Source organism: Sebastes umbrosus, chromosome 7 (genome assembly GCF_015220745.1).
Source record: "Sebastes umbrosus isolate fSebUmb1 chromosome 7, fSebUmb1.pri, whole genome shotgun sequence".
NCBI classification, from domain to species: domain Eukaryota; kingdom Metazoa; phylum Chordata; class Actinopteri; order Perciformes; family Sebastidae; genus Sebastes; species Sebastes umbrosus.
In genome coordinates, this window is record NC_051275.1 from 26,419,393 (window position 1) to 26,442,693 (window position 23,301).

At 41.1% G+C, this 23,301-nt stretch overlaps 1 protein-coding gene across 1 annotated transcript; it reads left to right on the forward strand.

Annotated features, from left to right (window-relative positions):
• The first annotated feature begins 449 nt into the window (after positions 1-449).
• smtla (somatolactin alpha) lies at positions 450-5,203 on the forward strand. Its single transcript, XM_037775919.1, has 5 exons — positions 450-465; positions 581-771; positions 3,238-3,351; positions 4,646-4,825; positions 5,012-5,203. The coding sequence occupies exons 1-5, from the start codon at positions 450-452 to the stop codon at positions 5,201-5,203; spliced, it is 693 nt and encodes a 230-aa protein (XP_037631847.1).
• Positions 5,204-23,301: the final 18,098 nt, after the last annotated feature.

Sequence of the window (23,301 nt, forward strand, 5' to 3'; positions counted from 1 at the left end):
CCGCTGAAAGGAGGGATTTTTCAGCCCATTCCTTTTTTGAGCTTTTGTTCGATAAATCTAATCAGTCTCAGTCTTCATTCTTGGATTGTTGGCCAATGGTATCAGGATGCTGGGTGGAATAGAGATGTACAAAAGGTTTATGTGGATTTCTTTTTCTTTTAAATCGGCTGATACAGATTTCATATTGCCAGATATATTTTGGAAAATATCCCAGTTCGTGACTTTAAATCCGGGATAAAGATATTTGGGCCTAGCATGCCTGTCTATAGTTACCATCTTGGTAATATGCATGAGAAAGGAAATGCATGGCTTTGGGAATCCCAGTATCTTTTTCCAAGAACCTACGCAAGACCAAAATGACCTTTTCCTTTATGCATGGCCTGGTCAGGCTTTATAAATGAAGTCGGCATGACGGAGAAGTTAGGAAGGACTTGAAGACCACTGACAGAATGCACATGGTGACAGGTAATGCATCACACGTGAAGACAGAAAGACAGCATGTTTTGTAACTGTACTGACAGATGTAAATTGAGTTGATTTATGTAACTGATAATAACTGTGTGTATGTGGTTGTCTCCAGTCATGCAGAGGGGTATATGGGCAGCATTGCTCTGGCCCTATCTGATTACCGGAAGCATCCCGCTGGACTGTAGGGAAGAGCCGGGTAGCCTCTCCCGCTGCCTCTCCATCTCCCAGGAGAAACTTCTAGACCGAGTCATCCAGCATGCTGAGCTCATCTACCGTGTCTCAGAAGAATCCTGCTCTCTGTTTGTGAGTAACAATGACCCCAAAAATCTTTGCACTTGTGCACTGTTTAGGAAAAAATATTGCATCCACAGGCTCTTACAATTTACCGTAAAGGCTCTAAATATACACTCTAAATGGACCCCTTTGTATTTCCTGTTGCTTAGGTTGCGTCCAAAATTCCACATTAACATGCTATTTAGTACGCTAAAACAGCATGAGAGATATTTTAGTATGTCTGAAACCTTAGTATGAAACCAATAGTACGTGAATTGAATACTATTTCATATTACAGTATGCAACGCTGGACACTCCCCATCCCACAATGCAATGCGGTAGGGATGACAACGTTCATAGCAGACGTTGACGGACAGCTTTGTAACATTAATAACGCTTCATTTTAACTGTAAGATTTCACTTTGCTAGGTGTAATATATTTTTAAAATTAATTCAGACTTTGATTCTCACAAACTGTTGTTTTGGTCACATGAGGTTGGCATGGGTTACCGTGGTTACATGTCTCCAACCGGCAAGGAGGCTCTCAGGAAGTGACGACGTAAATTACTGCTCAGCGCGTCCGAAAAGAAACATACTACTATTTATTCATACAAAAGTATGTTGAACGATAGTACACATATTGAGTATGCAGTGCGTAGTGTGTGATTTCGGACGAAGACAATGTTTGTTAGTGCTGGAGCTGACAGGAAGTCAACTTGGACCAAAGCTGCAACAAAAAGGCAATGAAAAGGTCTATAGCCTCAGGAGAAACTGAATCCCTCTTCACACTGAGCATCACATGACAATAGAAAATGATTTCATTGTGCCTAGAAAGAGATTATTCGACTGAAAGGCCATCTAATGAAATCCATCACCTATGGAAGGGATGTTTTTATCCGCTCATGTTGGGCATGAGTTAATTTTTTAAAATATTGTTATGAAATGTGAAATCAGCATTTTGAAAAGCAGTGCTGTAGAAACGCAGCCTTAGGCGAAGGCTACAGTGACAGCAATGCAGAATTTTGCGTTCGAGAAGCTGCATGATTCTTTTTATAGAGAACTACAAAAAAATGATTTCATTAAATTGAGGCATCAAAAGAGCGATGGAATTCTTCTGTTTCTCACATGTCAATGCTGAAGAGTAATTAAAAATACATCAGTCATAGTAGCGAGCCGTACATTTCCCTAGCTATGTTATTTTGAATCATTGAATCTAGCATGCAGTCTAACAACACTTGGAATGAGTTCTACAATGGGAGCGAAATGACTTTTTGTTGGCCTTTTTCACAATACGCTGGACCAAAAGCACTGACACTTTCTGTTAGATACTCTGTGTTATTTGCTTTTGATTCTGACATGATCATCGCCTCGCTGCCAGGCTTCAAAGTAATCTTCCATCTCTCCTTGGAGCCAAAGATGTTTTATTGAAGAAGCAGGCCTACAGTGGAGTAATACGAATGTGATAATGATACACTGCAGCAGCGAGAGAGCACAGGTTTTTGCAGCCTGTTGAATCCCCTTCACTCTGCGGCTCGAGATCCAAAATGGTCTTTGAAATGGGATGATGTAGGACTTGTTACTGGGAAGACGCTGCATGAGGTCTAGTGATGAGAACATGCTGCGGAACAAAATGAGCCTCTGCTGTGTCTCCAGTGGCCAAGATCGGTGAAGCTCTTGTCATTGTTTTCCTGTCTTTTTATGTGTTCTTGTAATTCTATACCTTTGAGAACCGAAGATTTTCACATCAGTTAGAAAAATCCACTAAAGTGTTGTTCAACTATTCTTTTAAGAAGCTATTTTTTTATGGTTATAGGACTAGAGTGCAACCATTTTAACATATTGCTTAAAAACAACAACAGAATTCCAAAAACAAACAATAATCAGGATACTGCCGCTCACGACCTTCAGTTTTTATATGGAGAATAAACTAAACTAAAAAATAAAGCTTGTCTTAATTCCACATGGAGAGTTAAAGCAGCAGTGCATAGAATTGAAGCAAATATGATTAATAAACGGTCATTATATCCTGACAGTAATGTATGAGACAGGTAATCTGAAAAAAATTATGTGCCTCTGTATCCTCCGGCGCTCCTAATGGCATCTGGAGGAAACCAACCAATCAGAGCCGAGTTGGTGTCTGCCGTCTCTGAGCAGCTGTCAGTCACTCGTGAACTCCAATCAAACGGTCAAACTAGGGAGCGCTGATCAAATATGAATCAATTTTCTGTTACTGTAATGTCTATTTCTCGCCTCAAATGTTTTCAGAAACATCTTGTAGTGTACTGTTCAGCTGTAAAATGACAAAGTCTCCCGTCTAGTTTTCTCTCAGAACACTTGAATTATAATATGCTGAAAGGTTATTATGGAATTTTTGCCCAATGATGCCAAAACTATTTTGCCTACTGCAGGTTTAAGGATAAATGGGTCAGTCAAAGTATTGTAACATAAATAAGTGTGTGTATTTTCATATGATTTTTTGTCCATCATGCTTTGTAGGAGGAGATGTTCATCCCGTTCCCATTGCAGCTCCAGAGGAACCAAGCTGGCTTTGCATGCATCACCAATGCCTTACCCATCCCCAGCTCCAGGAGTGAAATCCAACTGATATCTGTAAGTACATGGCCGCTGATCACCACACAATTGTTTTATTTCCTTTGTCAGGGCTTTAATCTTCATCTGTTAACAATAGCAGTATGTGTGTGTGCACCTCTGCTTATATGTTTATGTGTGTGTGTGTGTGTGTGTGTGTGTGTGTGTGTGTGTGTGCACAGAGTCAGTTTCCTTGTCTGAGCAAATAAAATACAAGTATAGATGGTTGTGTGTGTCTATGGATTTGTGTGTGTGTGTGTCTGTTTGTCTCTGTGCATCTGAGTGGAGTTAATAACTCTTGTGTGTGTGTGCAGGCTTTAGGGTGGTGTTAATGCACGACTGTCTGCATGCAGAGGTCTGCTCACAAATCACTGTGAAGCTGCAGAGGTGCTAAGAGCCTGAGCTTTCTTTTTTAATAACGACGCTAAAGTGTGCAAGTGAACCTCCCCTCCTTATAAAGCTTTCCCCTGTCAGCTGCTGAATGATGGCTTGTTTGCTCTAATTACAATGAATGATCCTCAAATCTCATAAAAATATACGTACGTGCCTCTATAACATTTTAAAACATTTTTTTTTATCTGTTCCTACAGTACTGAGGCTTTGACTACTGTCCAACAGGGCATAACCTTTTAGGTCAAATATCAGCTTGATCGGGGTGGAAACTAGATTGAGCCACTTAAAGAGAAAGGCTGATGTGAACTGTAATTTAGTTAATGGGAAATTCCCTAATAATCCTCCTTTAACTAACAAAGGCCAACTATATATGGCAAAAGCAATATCTTTAAAGACTAAATTTTAGCGATATTGAAGCTGCTGGTTGAAAATTATGTCATCACCATAATAGTAAATGTGATCTTTGAAAGTGCATATACTGCATATACTGTTAATAATTTATCTCCTGCCCTTTCTGCTGAAATATTGCCTGCTCCGTGGTTTAATGGCCATTTGTATGGCGGTCATTTGCACCTGCTTTAGAGTCTGCTCTGCTTAGGGGAATTTAAGCAGGCTCAACCGCTTTGGCCGTGACATTTCAACCCACTGCTGTTGATGTTTTGTAGCTGGCGAGCCCGAGATCAAATGTCATGTTATTGAAGTCTTTTTTGATCACTTGTGTTCATTCACTATCTTACAATAATTGTGAAGGGCACATGGCTGCTATTCATTAAATACATGAATGTTCCTACAGAGACATGAATAGAGAAAAGTCAGATCTACTGTAGCTCTGTCTTATATTATAGTGTATTTTTTTTATGTGTCAAAGGACAACTTTGTGGTCACTTGTGTTTTAATTCACTCATTCATTCACTTCTTTCAGGACAAATGGTTGCTCCACTCTGTGCTGATGCTGGTCCAGTCGTGGCTCGAGCCTCTGGTCTACCTGCAGACCTCACTGAATCACTACGATGCCGCTCCTGACGTGCTGCTTAACAAGACCAAGTGGGTGTCTGAGAAACTGATCAGTCTGGAGCAAGGGGTGGTGGTCCTCATCAAGAAGGTGGGTCAAATCCTATTTCTGGATTACTGTTATTGTTAGGACAATTACGTTTTACTGCTTGTAAAAAATATTAGATTTTAGAACTTGACTTCTCTCTTTCACTTTAAAACTTATATAATACACACTATTTATTCTTGTTTTCTTTTTCTTAATATTTCCGTCATGTTTCCAAATGTTGCTTTGCAGATGTTGGATGAGGGGATGACCGCAAACCAGAGTGAACAAGGCCTATTCCAGTATGATGTGCAGCCAGACATGCTGGAATCTGTGATGAGAGACTACACCTTACTCAGCTGCTTCAAGAAAGATGCCCATAAGATGGAGACTTTTCTCAAGCTCCTAAAGTGTCGACAAACTGACAAATACAACTGCGCCTAAGACATGTAGTGCAGTTTTTTAAATAATACAGCTTTAAATGAATTCATGAGGTTGGTAGCCGTGCACTTATAGATATGACCATGCCTTGGGCGATTCAGCCTTACTTGCGATGCAGCACATTCTTTATTGATTGTTTTGGAACACCTTCACACAAAACTAAGTAGGTGTAATGCTGTGCCCTTCCTACAACATACTGCATTTTATATTTCCCTGCTCAGTTGTTATTTTAACCTGGCAAAGGCAACAGAGGGCAAACTCCCAAAAGATTATTTGCGTGTCGAGCTGTCAAAAAAATCTGCATATCCTGCCATTGATTTCCATTTCCTTTGTTCTTAACTGGAGTTTGTATTCCTCGCCGGTTCTCGCAGTGTTTTGATTATTCCCACGGCCCCCAGAGACGGTTTCACTTCTGCATTAGTGAAATGAAACACTTTCACCGGAGACGGGAGTCAAACAGAGAGCAATCACTACTTTAAAAAAGACACACATTTTGATTGGTGCAAGAGAGAGTGAGGGAGACGGAGAGAGAGAACAAATAACAGCTAGAATGAAAAGCAAGAAGTATCTGGAGTTTTTGGTTAGAAACAGGTTTAGATTTGCTGAGTGCTCATGAGAGAATCTGGAATATTTCTATGCCTTAACGTGCCTAACTTAACCTGAATGTAATAGAAGAAGTTTGTTATTAAAACGATTAGGGGAGATACAGTTTACATTTTAATTGTTAGATGTCATGAATTTGTAATGCAGAATGAAAACTATATTATTTTGTACTCTCATGTGTAAATAAAAGAAGCCCAATGTACCGTGAAAAGCTTTCTAGTGAACCGCTGTTGATTTAAGGCGCTAATAAAGCAAGAAAAAAGAGAAAAAAGCATTGGTTTTGATGTGATTTATTCTAGTGAGTGGGTGAGTGAGTGAGTGAAATCCACATCTTTATCCTACTTGTGATTCCATAAATGGAGCAGAGTTTCTCTAGTTGAGATTAAATCAAGTGCAATTTCCATGTTCTTAATTGTGCCCTTTCCACCCCCAAACACAAGAGGGCAGTAGTGCTCTTTCACAAAGGTTATCTTAATGACTATATTGTCTACTCTCACTGCATTTTAAGACATCTTGTATTTCTAAATGCTGAGCTAAAATGCAGATTAGATGCAAATGTTAGGAGAGAATAACATTTTTGCATTTTTCCTCTTCATTTGGGGTGAATGCAACCAGCAGCTTTCACTTAAATGATGTTTATTCCGCCTTTATTTTATTTAGATATATAAGAAACAAAAGGTGGGATAATGGAGTGCAGTAACCACGTATAAATCCTTGTTATAAAACGTCTCATATGAACATACTGTCGCAGATCTCTTGATCCATGTGATCCCAGCAGCCAAAACAAAGCACCTGCAGTAGTTATCCCACTTACACGTAATAGGCTTGAAATTGGCAGGCTGCACAGCTTTTTCCTGTTTATATCTGCCACCACACCATGAGCCAGGGAAACAATACAAGAAGCAGTCGCCACAAGCATTTCTCTGTCTTTTTTCCCCCACACTGATCTCATATTTCTTCTTTTCACTCTCTCGAGTGTCCTGCATCCTCTGCTCCTCCATCCTCTGCGACCATATCAGAACATGTAAATCAGCCCTGTGGTTGCCACGGTGAGTCGGGTGTCAGCGCGGAGTGTTGGTGTCGTGCGGTGTGGGTGGATGTTGGGGCAGGATGTGGTAGGGGGGCCTAGTGTCAGCAATGTCAGGTTCAGCTTCCTGTGGCCTAATCACTTCAGTATGGGGGCTCGGAGGAGATTGGGTAGCCTCTGCTCCGCTCCGCAGGACTGCAGCTTCACAGCCTCAACCTTGTAGTGCAACCCTCACCTTATACCTCGTTTGGTTCCTGACAACACGCAAGTAATCACAGGCGAGGTAAAGCCCTGTGCCCCCCCACCCGCTCCTCAAGCTTTGAGGCCATAAATATTAAAGATTGGCTATAAGTAGTGAGAGAAGGGAGGGGATCAGAGGAGGGAGAGAACGATTTTAGGGAGTGGAAGGGGAAAGAAGGACACGGGGATGAAGGGAGGGGTGTGGGGGCCCGGGTGATTTCACAGTCTAACTATTATAACCTGAGGAAAGGAAATCTAGACTGCTGGGATGCATAAGTGGAGCAGAGGAGGCCGACAGAAAAAGGAGAGGGAGAGGAAAGTAGCAGGAAATGTAAAGAAAATGGACTGAGAGATGGAAGCCAAGAGAGGTAAAGAGGGCAGTTGTTCCTTTTTCTTTTTCCTCAGCGGTGATGTGAAATTTGTCAATCAAATAGAGAGAGAAAAAACTAGAGCAGAAATGAGGGAGTAAAAGATAGAACCAAAATGACTGCGAAAGAGTCAGAGCACAGCTCAGCTCAGTGTGACATGCAGGGAAGTAGGTTGGATCTGGAGAGAAAATGGATGGCTGGAAGGCAGGTACACAGCTAGAGCTAGAGGAGTTAGGTTGGGAAGTGGTCTTGGCTTGATATGAAACCGAGACTCAAAGTACGAAGTCCTTGAGCCTCCACTGACTCGGCTGGCTCCCACACTGTTGTTTTGCTTTCATTTATGGCTCAAAACGACAGCTTGGAAAGACCTGAAACAGTTTCACAGCCCCTGTATGATCTCCCACACTGAAAACCGTGTAGCTCGGTGCCTTTCCTTCCTCCTCGTTTTCTGGGCTTTAATGACATATTTAGGCTCTAGCAAAGAACTTGTCACTTAAAGAGTTGGTATGTTTTATTATATAGAAGTAGAAAAAGGGGAGATGAGCAGAGGGGGAGGACGGTCTTTTCCTTTGCACCTAACTTCTGACAAGCCAGGCTGCTGCTTTTGCGATACAGCCGTTTCTATCATACCACTGCAAAGCAGAGGGAATTTGTTTGGGCAATCAAAGAATGGCATAAGGTCTCAAATAGAGCCAACCGACCAATCCTGAGTGCAGTACACCTGGGGCTACATCATGCACAGCTGTCAGCGTGTGCATATGTGTGTGTGTGTGTGTGCTAATCTTTAAGTCCAGCGTGTCTGGTGGACCAGTGACACATCCACACCTCTGGATGTCAAACCTCACTTCACCCTCCACCTCTCCTTCGGCTCCCCAGACGTGGCATCTCTTCGAGACGTGAGTGAGGGTCAAGAGGTCATGGAGATCAAGGCCATCCTAACTGTTCCAATATGTGAGGAGATGTCACGTTGTAACAACAGCTAGCTCAGGTTTCACACAGACAATGTTATAGAGATCAAAAGAGAAAGCCATGAATGACAGCTGAAAAAAGGTGAAAACTTAAATATTCCCATAAAGCTGATGCATATATACCGGAATGTAAATTACAGTAATTCATTAATATTTCTTTTGATAGATAATTACATTACATTCATAATTACATTAGAGAGAGCTCAGAGATAAGCAAACAGAATTGCGCTCAAGTGAAACAACTCTTTGGTTTTGTGCCCTTGTTTACCCAACTGTTAAATCAATGCACTGCTATCTTACAGCTTCCCCCTACAGTGGTTTTCACGGTTGTTGCCATTACGTAACCTGCATGTGGTGCAGACACAAAAAGAGATAATGCCTCAACATGCAGCTATGATTAATAGGGGAATACGCTAGTCGTGGTGAAACAAGCCCTACGGGGCGTCTCTTGGTTTGTGGCGATTGAACACCACCGGGGAAATAGACGATTACCTTGGAGACTGTGGGGAAAAGGGCTCATGCTATGTGAACCCAGCAGGGGAGCGACCATCAATCGTCCCAAACTGAAGCTCCTCGCTGTAGCAGCGAATCACGGATCTGTTGTCCAGCGCATTCCAGAGCTGTGACGACATGGAGGAAAACAGGGGGAAACATCAGCGGGTTGTAAATAAACCTCCAGACAAGGAGCTAAAAATATGCTCTTTTAAACTTAGCTTGGTCACAGCTTCTGTCCCCGGTCCCACAGCTGCACTCATGGTGCTCACTGAAGAAAAAGTTGCATTTCTAGATAATTTGAATTAGCATTGTGAATTACTCACACCAGCAGGCCAATATACATATATACAGTATATGCACACACTGTATACACAGATTTTATCATATCCTTTATCAATAGCATTATTAGGTTTCATTGTACTTATTTATTCAATACAAAACTTAGAGTAATAATACAATTTAATTGGAGGAGTATGCAACAAAACTGCTTCCAGTGAGGGTGTTTTGTGTATTTAATGTTTAGGTTTTAGGTATGCACCTTTTTCTTCCTGTGTGCCTAAATCATCTTCCTGGTAACACCCAAGGTGGGTGTAACAGGACATGTCACACATCATCAACGCGTCATATCTTTGGGGTATAACACATGCAATAGGCCTTGGTAACACCACAACGTCATTGCAACACACATTTGTGACACTGGTACAAACAGACTCAAATGGAGTCAAAAAAAACAAAAGAAATGTTTAAATGCTGATAGGAACATACTAGGAAAAGGCTGGAAAAGGGGTGCACACAGACTAAATCCACAATGAAAGGAGGTTGATGATGAGGGACAGGTGACAGCAGGGCTAATGAGGGACAGGTGAAAACAATCAGGGCGGGGCAGGTGATCACACAAGGGCAGGAAGTGAAGCTACCTGAAACAAGAGACAGAGGTGAGGATACCAAAATAAAACAGGAAAATAATAATTGAAAACTGGAAACAAGGAAAACATAACCTTAGAGGAGAGCAGGACATGACAACAGTCAATTCTTGTATGTTAGGACATCCCAAATATTCTCAAATGTATGTAAATGAAAGTGTGCAAACAATTATAAACATAGTATATTTCAACTCAGCTTTGTTAATATTCAATCACAAATGGCACATGATTTTACAAGCTTTGAGTGGTATTCAGCCTTGAACACACACTTGTATGTTGTATGTCATTTTATGAATGAAAGCAGCTATTGTGAGTTTATTCTGGCTCCTCCACAAAAAAAGTTGATTGTAGTTGATGTTTATAGTTTCTGTTATAAAGCGTTGAGATGCTGCCACTCTCTTCCACTCATCAGCTTACTGTGGATATAATGACAGACAAAGAAAAACATCTTAAATGACTGTATCTAAACCGGCGGCTGTGGAACAAACGCCCTCACTTTAGGAAAGAAAAAAGCGAAGAAGGCGGACAGATGCCAAAAGAAGCTGAGCTTAAATCAATGCAATTTCCTCCCTTCACGTCTCTGGCCAGAAGGACCTTTTAGAGTTTTCCACCACTTTTTCTTTTTTGTGAGAAATTCTTTCTGCTTTGAGATATACTGTAAATCACAATGCACGTGGAGGGGCTGAGCTAGTGAGAGAAAAGGAAGGTTGTGGAAGGTTATATATTTGTCTTTCTGCCAGTGTGCGTCTGCTTATGTTTTTCTTAGATCAAGACGCAGGCCTAAAAAATCTAGTGCATTTCCTTCACTTCAGGAAGCACTTTCATAACTTCAAATACAATAATTTCCTTTTTGGAAAGACGCCGGGGATTATCCATGTGTATTTGGCTTTCATTTATCTGTTTTTCTTCCCCTGAAAGAAAAGGATTGGAGAGAAAATGGGGGAGCTCACAGATAGTAAATGGTTGGACCTCTGGCCTCTGATCCTAAATGGGTTTTGATAGGTGTGGTGAATTCAGTTTCGGCTCAGGGGTTATGATTTACCGCCTCTCTGGTTTGGCTCCAGGAAAGCAGCACTCACATCTTCAGCCTATTTTCCTGTTTGTTTTGCCTTTCCTTGGTGGCAGCAATCCTGAATGTCGAAGGTATGCAGGAGGAATCCTTCCCTCCTCACATAAAGAGGAAACACTGAGGTTAGATGAGTGTTAAGGCATTTCAAATAAATTGAAGTGTGTTGATGAGAATATGAGAGATTTATTTTAGTGTGAACCAATGCTTTGAAGTGTACTTCAGTCATTCATTTAGAGCGTCTTTACCAGTATGTAGCACCATTAAGACTATTAAAAGTGTTAAAGTTGAGGCTGGCAAGTGGAGAAGGTTAGAGGAGGTTTGATAGCATTCTGATTTTTATTCTCAACATATCACGCTTGGGTGTTGTTGTGGTTGGATAAAGATTTCCCAGTGTTTTTTAAAAATGTTTGACATTGAATATTTGGATACTGAATCTGTACTCCTGTTAAATTTGAATGAGGCACCCTTGGTCACAGTGTTTTCACACAACTCCTGACATCAGGCTCTGCCAGAAGAATAGCTACCAGTACATTATAATGATGGAAGCAGTGGTGGGTCGAGTAAACAAAAATGGTGCTCAAGTAAAAACACAGTTAGTTTATAATTATATTGACTGACTAAAGTAGAAGTAAAAGTACTCAAAGAAATAACTACCTAAATATCTCGTAAAAAACTGCTCAAGTATACTGAGTTAACTTCATTAGATGCAATTTATTACATCAATTTATTACGTTCAAACAGGTCCTCTCATGTTTTCTCAGATTTGATTTGGAATACTTGAAGGTCAGTCCATCATTTGGGCTGAAAAATCAATGTGACGGTTGGTCCTTGTCATTAAAGGCAAACAGGGTCTGGATGTTGGAGCAGGGACGTGCATTTGCCTCTTCTGAAGGAGACATAGGCATTTCATCTTCTGCCATGATCTTGAACTGTACTCAATTGAAGGGGGTCATAGGGCCACACCTAGTAGCTATTAGGTTATCTTATCTCTTGCTGTCGGACAATCGCTGTCGGGCGTGTGAGCTCGGCTGAATATAAAAAATATTTATAGCTAAATGAATAGCAAATGTACTCAAGTAAGAGTAAAAAGTATTCCGCAAAACAACTTGTGTTGGACACGTGTCCAACACGTGTTGGAGAGCAGAACAGGCTGACCCAAACGCAGACAACAGTAGGCTGACAGTAAAATGATTTAATAAACAAAAAGCTTTCAAACTGAAAATCCCAAAATGCAGGCAGATAATGGGTAAGCTAAACCCATGAACGACAAAACGCGAACCAACAAAGGAACTGAGGTGGCACTAATAGTGACTGACTAACAGGGGAAGTGGACAGGTGAGGTGATCAGGGCGGGGCAGGAAAGGCGGGAAAACCCACAAAGACAGGAAGTGAAACCAAACATGACACATGAGGAGTGAACAATCAAAATAGGAACAGGAAACAGAATAAACGAAATCCCAAGACCATGACACAACTACTCTTAGAAAAAGAATGTAAAATGTAACGTGTTACTACCCACCACTGGATGTAAGGTAAATGCAAAGTATGAGCTGTTCATTGTAAAATTGAGAAAACCATGAAACTTACTCTATTGTTTGAAAGCAGTACTGATATTGAAGCTCAGATTTGCTTGATTCTACTACAGTGAAATGTTTGAGAGAAGTAACCAGCGACGAGACTGTATTTATAACAATTTACAAATGTCAGTCCATGGATGTTAAAACGATTATAACCATCTTTCCAGCATTACTTTGCTAATTATCTGAGATGAGTTTCAGTTTGGCGGCTTTGGGCAAATTTTGAAGCACATCCCAAAGTATCTAACACGCTTTAGGCATTGACCCATCCAGTCTTCATCCAACCACTTCGAATGATGCTTTAAATTACAATGTTTACTTGCTGTGGTCCCCTATACTCTACCCCCAAATTTGTGGCTTCCGCCCATGCCGTCTACTGCTGACCAACTGTTTATGTAGCGCCGAACCACTTAGACCAGCCCATGAGGGTGGTTCGATTTTCATGTGGTGAAGACTGAGGTCAGATACTATTTGACAATAATAGCAAAAGAGTGATAAATTTGGTCCGAAGGCAGCAGACTGAGGAATAGAGACATTGCGTCACTAGATAGTCCTACTCGTGAGGAGAGAGCTTGAGAATGTCAGGGTAGCACAACAATTTAAATTGAGGATAAGAAGGTGAGAAGTGGACTAGTTTGGTGGGTGCAGATGTGCCAAGGTTTGTGCATGTTAACTTTCAAGGCTTCATCAACAATTTACTGAGAAAGTTGAAGATTTTTGTGGTCGTAGCTGAAGGGTGAAGGGTAATTAAAATACCTGCGGTTGCACATTTTATACAAGTAATTTAAAAGCTGTAAATGAATTCATATCACACACACGTCATTACCGCCATGATCTAAGCTACCTGTGTTTACCAGCTACACTTGTGGCTCATGGTGTCATATGGCATGTAAATAATAAAAGGACACAGCGCCTCTGAGAGAAAGTGTGCCAGATGTTTCTTGCAGTGTGAAAACTCACAAGACGCATCTGGATCCTTTAAGAAAAACACTAAAAGTACCTTCAGATAGCATTCAAACCATTTTACATCTGATTGGATTGTGAACTTAATGGGTATCTGTGGATGGAAAGAGAGGCACAGAGAATACAGCATGGCGAGGTGGAGGGTGGAGGGTTATGATTGTGAAAGTGTTTTGTGTGTGCATGTGGACGGGGTGTGAAAGAGGTACACCGCAGTGTGTTTGTGTACATGAGCCTGATCAACGTCTGACTGTAAATCAGACAGAGAGCGGAACTGGTGATGGCAGTTTGGGTAGCCACACTACACATCTAAGCTCAGCAGCTGCTTTATACAGTAACGGACACACAGACAGACACATAAGAACATTGAGGCTATTTCAGGATTTCTGGATGTCTTTTTATGTTGCTATACTGCAGCACATTCCAGAAACACACATGGAAATATACCTGGTATGTCATGTTTGAGCACTCTGAACATCAACAGTGGATGTCAGAGTTTGATATCAGTCCCTTAGAATCAGCTAGCAGGGGTTTCTTTGGAAATCTCATATGGAAATTTCATGCCAACATTCAGCAATCACACAAGAAGACGCAAAGATGCCTCAATCCACCAGAATACAGTTGTTGTTGATTTAAAGGTGCCCTGTGGAGTTTTCTTGTAAACAAACAAAAGTTATGTTTACATTCAGTGTTACTTTGACAAATGTGTTGAATGCATTTCCTTCCTCATAAAACATTTACAAAAAAGTATTTTTTAAAAAGTATAATATATAAATCCATAGCTGTTGACAGCGCAAATGTATTCTGAGAGAAGTGGAAAATCATTGACGAGTAAAACTGGAGGATTAGGAGAAGCAGAGGCAACAAAAAAAGTAAATTACACCACTTCTTCACAAAATAAGCCACGGGCTGCATTAAACATTCATTTAAGTTGGAAAGTAGTACTTACATTTTTTATTTTACAACACCAAAAACGAAAGCGTGTAGCAAATGTTGAGGATTTCCTTTTATGACAAACGCTTTTAAGAATACACATCATAAAACACAATGCAATCAGAGGAGAAAAGTGTTGCTGTGCGTGTTGTCTTAAACCATGTTAGCTTGGTGGTATCTACTTCTGGCAGGGCAAGGCTTTGATAGTCCCACACTCGTTTTTTCTTTTTTTCATTTTCATCCCAATTGCTTCCCCTCCCTGTCCTATTGTTCCAGCGACGTGGCGTGAACACAGCTTCCTGGATTCCCACTCAGCGAGGCGAAGGACAGCACTCCAACTCCCTGCCAAGACACCTTATCTGTGCCTGGCAGCCTGCAGACAGGATGCAGGAGTGAGGGTGGGGTGAGGGTGAGGGTGAGGGTGAGGTGGGGGGCGTAGGGAGGGCTGGAGAGGGTAAAGGCTACAGGAAGGGACGGGGTAAATACAAGAAAGGGCTCGGTGGAAGACGTATAGGTGAAGAAATGTTGAAGTGCTGCACACAGGACATCTGGTTTGGTTTGGTTTATTGTCTTCTTTTAAAAATATAAAAATGCAACATATCAGACTGAGTCACGGAGTCAAGTCCTAGACTCATATTTAACCCTGGTGTTTACACAGTTCACCAGCCTTTATCAACTAGCGTACAATATGAAAAAAAAGAAAAGAGATGAAAACACATTTTATGTTCATACCAGCTATCTTGGGAAGATGAATAGAAGCTTAAGACTCTTCTTGAGCAGCATGTATTGACAAAAATGACAAAGAGGATTGGATGGAGAACGGACTGAGGGTCGACAGGATGACCTGAGGGGCACACAGTCAGAGAGGAGCATTATTCTTTGCCGTTACAGTAGTTAGCTGTCGAAATGTCCTCGAAGATCTGCACTGTATCCACTTGCTTTGACATAATGAATCCCATATTTTCTGTCAGGAGTGGTGGACCAAGCTACGGGCATCATCCCTCTGTTTTGTTTTTGTTTTGGCCGTTTCAAGGCCACATGGCTGCCAACCGGTGACTTTTAAAAGGCAAATGTCTAATTAAAGGTACAAAAACAAGGCCTTGTTTGGCAGTAGGATGATTCACCGTTCCCCTCTGTTTGAAACTGATAAGGGTGATTTATTTGACTTCCCAATTCTCTGCTGATGTCTTTCTGTTGTTTGTTTTGGTTTGCTTTAGCACTGAAGCATAACTTGACATTGAATCGATTTTTTAGTGTGTGAACAAGATTGAAAGTTCACCGTTTTTCTCCAGCTCAAACTTCACATTGATTGGTTGTTTGTGTGTGCGTGAGTGTGTGTATGTGTGTGTGTGTGTGTGTGTGTTTGTGTGAACATGAGGAGAGATCTCTTCGAAACTCCAGAAAGGGCTATGGGGAGGATTTTTTCTCTCTCTCTGTGGTTTTGGGTACAAAAAGTCAAAATCACACAAAGCTGGCACAAGTTGAGTCAGAAGCAGCTATATAGCCTGCAGCCTCCTGAGCTCCTGGGTTTAGGCTAAGTGATGAAATGTGGGAGCTGTCTATAGGTTGGAGGCTTAAATGTGCCACGTGTTTATGAATTTTTCAGAGTTCACTGTACTAAAAATAGGGAGCCAGCCTCTTGCTTCAAATGAAATAATTCTGGTTCAATTTCTATGTGGTAAAAGTGCTGATTTTGAAATAGCTCTTTATTAGAATTGCCTAAACTATCTGAAATTACCTGATGCGCCTCACTAAATTACCAATTTTGGTTGTGATTTGTTCTGTTGTGCAGAGTGATTTCTGAAATACTTTCAGAACAAATTGTTTTCTGCAAAGCACTTATTGCTCAATATTGAAATATATATATATAATGAAAAACTGCTGTTTGGGAACATAAGGTCCTCATTCAGAAGACCGCACCAACAGGGAACATTTTAATACTCACTTTGTACCGGTGCATATCAATCTTGTGGAACTAGTTTAAAAGTAATAAACAGATGAAAATAAAAACCAATCCAGCTGAATCTCCTCGTATCAACACATCAAAATTGAAAACATAATTACCTGCGATAGCTTGACAGCATCAGCTAGCACACCATATAACTGCAACATGATAATGATAATGGATGTTAGATTCAGTTCTGACTGCTGGCATGATGTGTGTCTTCTCTTTTCCCTATACGTTGTCCATCATAAGGAACAGTATAAAGCAGCGACATTGCTACAGTAAAGGATCCACAGGTTGACGCACTGATACACTTTGACTGAGCTTACTACATAAGAACATCAAGGGCAGAAAGGTCATCAAAATGCCTTAAATAACCCCTGCATATTACATTGAATATACTCTAACTCAGACCCCTATGATCACCTTCCCACTCTGACACCACATCCTCAGGAAATGTAATAAAAATGAAAATGAAACAGCATGAGTGCCATATTTTTGGCTTTTCTTTGGAAAGAGACGAAAGACGAACGAAGGGGGTTTCTACCAATACATCTGGGAACCTTGAAAACAATTAAAGATGACATTTTCCTTAGAATTTCACTTGTATTCTTCTTTTTAATGCTACGATTCTGAAAAGCCACCTGGACACTGAGATGGTGTGTCAAGCCTTTGTTTTTTGTTGCCTACATGGTATAAATACAGGAGTTCATATATTGAGGCAGGCCCGAAATGATATTCAAAATGTATTAACTAAAATTACAGTCACAATTGCATGTTACCGGTGTGACTACAGTTAAGGAAACATTAAGGAATAGCCTAATGGGGAGTAGTCTCTTTGTGATTATGTGTGTATGTTAAACAGAGAGGAAAAAGATGTCTGTGAGTGTGCGAGGAGAAAAATAAAACAGGTTTTGGAATCATTAAACAGCAGATTGTCACGGTGAGCGCTTAGCCCTCAAATCCAGCAGGTTTCACACCATCTGGTACGCTAATGCACTGCAGCATCTCTCAACACGCCATGTGAATCCCAGGAAATGACAACTACCAACCACAACTATGCAGCATATTTATGGTGACATGCAGCTACCAAATACATCCACTAGATGTCAGCCAAGCTCCCTAAATGTTCTGTGGTTTCACAAAAGGACTTGAAGCATGTGTAGAGAAATGAAACGCATGCACATATCTGGGACATTTGGGTAACACTATGCCCTGTTTTACTTTGGCTGTCTTCAATGTGATATGCAGATGGAGGGATGCACGAGAGAGGTGCGTTCCCTTGCACATGGCTGTTCAATCACTTCAACAGATGCTACTTTCATTCCTTCGCTCACACTTTTTTCTCTATCGCTGTCTCTGCCAGGTCACAGTATTTGTGTTGTGTTTCACTAAACAATATCAACTTCAATGTTCAAATATGAAACTGAGTTGTGAAGGGACATGTTGTGATCGATAAGAAAGGAGAAAGGAGCCCCGTGGGAGGAAGAAGGACTACAGGGACTGTAACAAACATGATGCCTCTACCTATGATATCACCAGTCTGTGTTTGTTTGCGTCTGTCATACAGAAGTGTGTGTGAGATGGTGTGTGAATGTAGAAGGGAGTGATTTAGAGGTTAATGCAAGTTTCTTGGGCTCCAAAGTCAAAAGGAGAACATAGTGCTGCTATTAAAACATGTGGTTTAAAGTTTGTCTAATTTTCTGGGTTAATCAAAACCTTTAAATGTGCACATTATTTATGGTATTAGAGGAAAATCAAAATGACCATATGCGATCTAGGGAAAAGTTTATTTTAATATTAATGGATGCATAATGCTGACAAATATAAATGGAGCAAGTCTACCCTGGTTTAAAAAAAAACATCAAATTGTGACAAAATATTGCTTCCTTATCAGACAGGATGTGTCAAAGATCAGATAATATTTAGTGTGGCAGACGGGGTCACTGTCTTTGCTTCCTTCCTGATACTTCCTTCCTTCTTTCCTTCCTTCCTTCCTTTCACACTCTCTCCTACCCCTCTCCACTCTCTCTCTCAGTGGGACCTCGTGCAGACTCTACCCAAACACTGCTCTCTTGTTTAGGGCTGGGCGAGCTCTCTGTCTGACCACTCCTTGGGCCTAATCGCAGCCGAGTTCTTTCCAAATTGCAATTACTGATAAACAGAGTTGGCTGATGGGGACAAGTGATTGTGCAGGCCATAGCGGGCAGTATCTGGCATCGGCCTAATTGTCACAAACAATCTGCCTCATTTCTTTACCCTCGCTACCAGAGAGTGATTGCGCTGAGCACACTTGAGGGGCAAAACCATTTATGAGTGCGCTCATTTGGGACCACTTTGAAGTGTTTCTCAAGAAAATGTCCCTCTCCTAAGCAGTCTGCGTTTTGGGATTGTCTCTAAACAGTTGTTTTAGTCTCTGGCGATAATCGGCCTCCATTAAGAGTTATTTTGATTCGTCATCACAGATAGTGGAGTATTCAGTGAGTATGACACACAAAATGTTATGTTTGATGTTCTTTTCCCAGGATACTGTGAATCTTCATCATTTACTATACATATAATGCAGTAACTGCATGTACACTTTCTACATCCAAAAAGGGCAGCACATTGCTTCACATTCTTACAGTCAATGAATAATTGCACATGTGGGAGCTGCCCAGTGAAACCGCAGCCGTCTAACATACTTGGATCAGGTATGTTCCTTGCTCAAGGGTCCATTGCCATTACCCAAAAATGTTTCCTACTCCCAGGACAAACCAGCAACCTTCCTGTCACAAGCCTGTTTTTCAGCCCTTTACACCGCCATGATCCCCTATTTAGAATTATATGACTCCCACAGTTTCACAAGGCCTCGTTCTGCCCAGATGTGAATTTAACCAAATGTGTGACATGGGACTTGTATGCGGTTTTTAAAAGTCACTACCGGAGCACAGATTCTTCATCTGGGATGTAAAAAAAAGTAGCTTTCTACATGTCTTTCTACAGCGTGAGAGACAGGTTGAAGGCAACTGAAGCGAGGAAGCTATAACCTTGTCCTCTCCTCATCCATCCTGAGCTTCAACATCGGCGAAGTCCGAACCCTCCGTCAGCAGAAAGAAAGAGGAAATTACCCAATTTAAACAGGAAGTGCTGCGAGGTGACCAGTAGCAGTCCACAGGGAGATGGGGATGGTATGCTCTTATGGATGTGTGTGCATGTGTGAGGCTTTGGTATGTGCTGGCCTACCTCTGGTCCTGCTAAACCACTGTTTTAGCAGTTTGGGGCAGGAAACAGCTGTGGAGAGTGAGGTAGAGGTTAAAGTCTGCACACAGCCGTTTGAGGGTTACAGTGCGCTGTTTGCCAAAATCAATCAAATTGCACGAAGCTGGGCTTTTACTGAGCTCGAAAAACCACATCATGTTAGCACATTCGCACAGACACAGGCTCCAGCGCACTGTCAGTCATGCTGGATAACACGTGGCCACCGTGATGGAGGTGGATCTCGTGACGATATATTCAGTCATGGGTTCTTGAGGTATTTTCATCTCAATGATTGAAAACTGGCACGGTTTTAAGAATTAATTTATGTGCATTTTCAAGATGAAAGCGGCCCGAACGAGCGACCAAAATATCAAGCAGATGAGGAGCAAAAGTGAAAAATAAGATGAATGAAGAGTTGAGTGAAACGTCGACAGTCATTGGACTATTTTGAGCTTCACGGTTTGCAATGACGACGTGTCACTTTCTGGGTAAATTAGTCACAACCGGCCACATCACCACAATTCACTGGGTGGCTTCTCTGTGGCTTTTAGCTCTTGACAGTTAACATGTCTTCCACTAATGAAAACCATAATGCTACAAACTGATGGATCGCTATGGGTGAGAGTAAACTGTACAGAATGTTAACTGGCATTTGTAAAAAATTGATGCAGACGCTCGCCATTCACTTCCGAAGTGCAGCCTGAAGCACATTTGATTTGTATTCCCATGTTTTCCGAGCGATTCGACCTGTAGCTTGTCCCTGCCAGAGCTGTGGCATTTTGGGTATGCAAGTCCCAAGAGCCTGTTGTCAGCTCTGTCGGGTAAAAGGTGAAATGTGACACTTGTGTCAAGCCTGTGGGCAACTCCAGCATTCACACATGATGCAATGACAAAATAACCACAACTCAGCTGAATGGTCCAACATGTCTGAATGATTCGATGTCTTGAGAATGATATTAGAGCTCAAGGGGTTAGTTTTGCACCAGTATGTGAACAGTATGAACCAGTATGAACTTTTTTATGAAGAGACGTTGGACAAAATAACAGAAACATACAAATATTTTACAACACCCCACATTGAGGCCTCTCTGACATTGTCTCAACAACAATTCATTGTTATATTATGAGCTTCACAAAGGCACAATCTGTATTGCATTATATCGTACAATTGTTGCTGTTACTCTGTCTGCAGCTGTTCTGTACACTGGTTTTGTGACCCCCTGGTTGAAGTTGAGGCATCTGCATTTGTTTGCATGTTCAACTGTGAGACGACCCAAAAAGTGGGAGACTGGGAGGCATTAGCAGGTAACAGGAGAAGCCCCCTTGGGACGGGCGGAGGGAGCTGGTGGGTAGACCAGTGAAAGATGCTGTCACTCCCCACATCTATGACCTCCGCATATTATTCCTTGTACAACTCCACATAAACTAATGCAACAAGAGAGACACCACAAAAACAAAAGCCGAGTCCCAGGGGAGCCCCCCCGAGACAAAATACCTCATAATCCATTTTGTGTCAGATCAGTTTAGGACACTCATATATTACCTCAGACCTCTTTCTGTCACCCTGTGCCCCCTGGGTAGTAATGACTGGTTCGTCCAGAGAAAAGAACATTATTGCTCAATAGCTGATAACGAACGGTTAATCTGTCGCGCTTTTTTAATAATCGTCTGACATTTACTGGAAGCAGCTGGTACTGGTATTTATAGAATGATCTGAAATTTCATTCTATCTGTTATCCAGCTGCCGCGACTGCATCTGGCAAGCAGCCTGCTTTACCTTGGAAGCCATTTTTCTCTCCCTCTCTTTCCCAGCTCTCTCTCTCTCTCTCTCTCTTTGGTTGTCTCGCAAAAGTGTTTTCATTGAATATAAAATGGAAACAAGGTAAAGTTTGGCAATGATTACACCAGTAGCTGCACCCTGGATAAAGATTATCGGCTTTATAAAAGAAAGGATCGTGAAGCAGTGTTGCGATTTATCCAGAAGGCCATAGGGCCAATTGACCTGCTGCAATAGATGCTTCAACACAGTGATACTGATGATACGCTCTAACGTTTTGCAATTACATGCTTCAATCCAATCTTGTACTGTAAATGCTTACAATGTTTTCTATATATTAAAATGATCTGTTATTTGGTTCCCAGATCAGTGTATAAGAGCATGTTAAGTACATTTAAATGCTTGTATATGTGCTGTCATCGGAGCAGACACTCTGAAGAGCTATGTGCAGTACTCTGTGTCAAAGTTGTAAATTATACGACCAGTTTGAGGGTTGGTTTGGAAGCTCTCTTATGGCTCCCTAGCACATTTTTTATGGAATACAGTTCCTTAAAGTGAAATTCCATGCAAAAGTAGAATTCCCACATGTTGTAGCTATGGTAGACAGTTTAACCTGGAACAGTATGAAAAGTTTTCTCTCAGACACGGACACAAAGGAGCTGTAACTCTTTGTATGCGCCATGTATCATTTGTATTGACATAATTTGATTAAATATTTTATAATTAATTTTACTAGTGAAACTTTTTGCTTGCTCCGTCCAAAACAAAGTCTGAGTCTGAGGTCAACCGCAGCACAGCACCCCTGGATCTGGGCTGCTTGTTCAAAGACCTTTGTGCTGGGTGGATGTTTGTTGTCATGGTTCCTTAAATCCCATGCTGTGTTTGTGGATTCAGTCTCTTACTGTTGATCGCATAGTTTATTGAAGACATCAAAGATTTTTTTTTTTTTGCTGTAGCCCTTTTTCTTTCTCTATGGAAGAAACGTGTTAATAATCTGTGATAGGGTGGATCTTTTGAACATGATTTTTCTCATTCCAGCAGCTGTAAACAAGGTAAGACAAACAAAAACTGCTTTTGAGGGGGTTGTTGTATATCACACACTCGCACACACACAATTTTGTTTAGAGTCCACGAATCTAAATAGAGGATCCGCTTTTGCACGTCACTTTACAGAGCCGTGCTGTTCTCTCCAACAGCCCGGCCATTACACGCAACAACGACACACACACACACACATGCACAGATGCAAACATGCCATACTAAATTGGTCTAATATTTACAGACTGTCTCTCTAGTGAATCTGGCCAAGGAGATTTGTGTGAATCCTCCCAGAGCCACGCTACACCCACATCTGTGGAACGCCACTCCCTCTGTGATGTGTCCCTCTGGATGGAAGATTACAGATGACCTGAGTGTGCCTCCGACAGCAACAGATGAAAGAGCAGCAATCTATTCACACCTTAGAAGAGAGATACATTACGGATGTAGAATATGAAACCATATAAGAGCCTATCAGACAAGAAATCAACTCTTTTTTAGCATAAATAACCCAGTGGTATTCTATATGTGTAATGAATACTAGTTCACAACTAGTGCATTGGCAGTGGTAGAATGTAACTAAGTACATTTACTCAAGTACTGTAATTATGAGGTACTTGTACTTTACCTCAGTATTTACATTTTATGTCACTTTATACTTTTACTCCACTCCATTTTGAAAGCCAATAATGTACTGTTAACTCCACTACATTTATTTGACAGCTTTAGTAACTAGTTACTTTGCATGTTCAGATTATTAATAGAAAAACACATGCATCACTAATTATAATTCAATAATATGATATATTATTATGCCGAAATAGGCGATTCTGCATAATAAATCTGCATAATTTCGATACTTAAAGTATTAAGTATAAATAAATAAATTTAAGTATACATTTTGATGCTAATACTTTTGTACTTTTACTTAAGTAAGA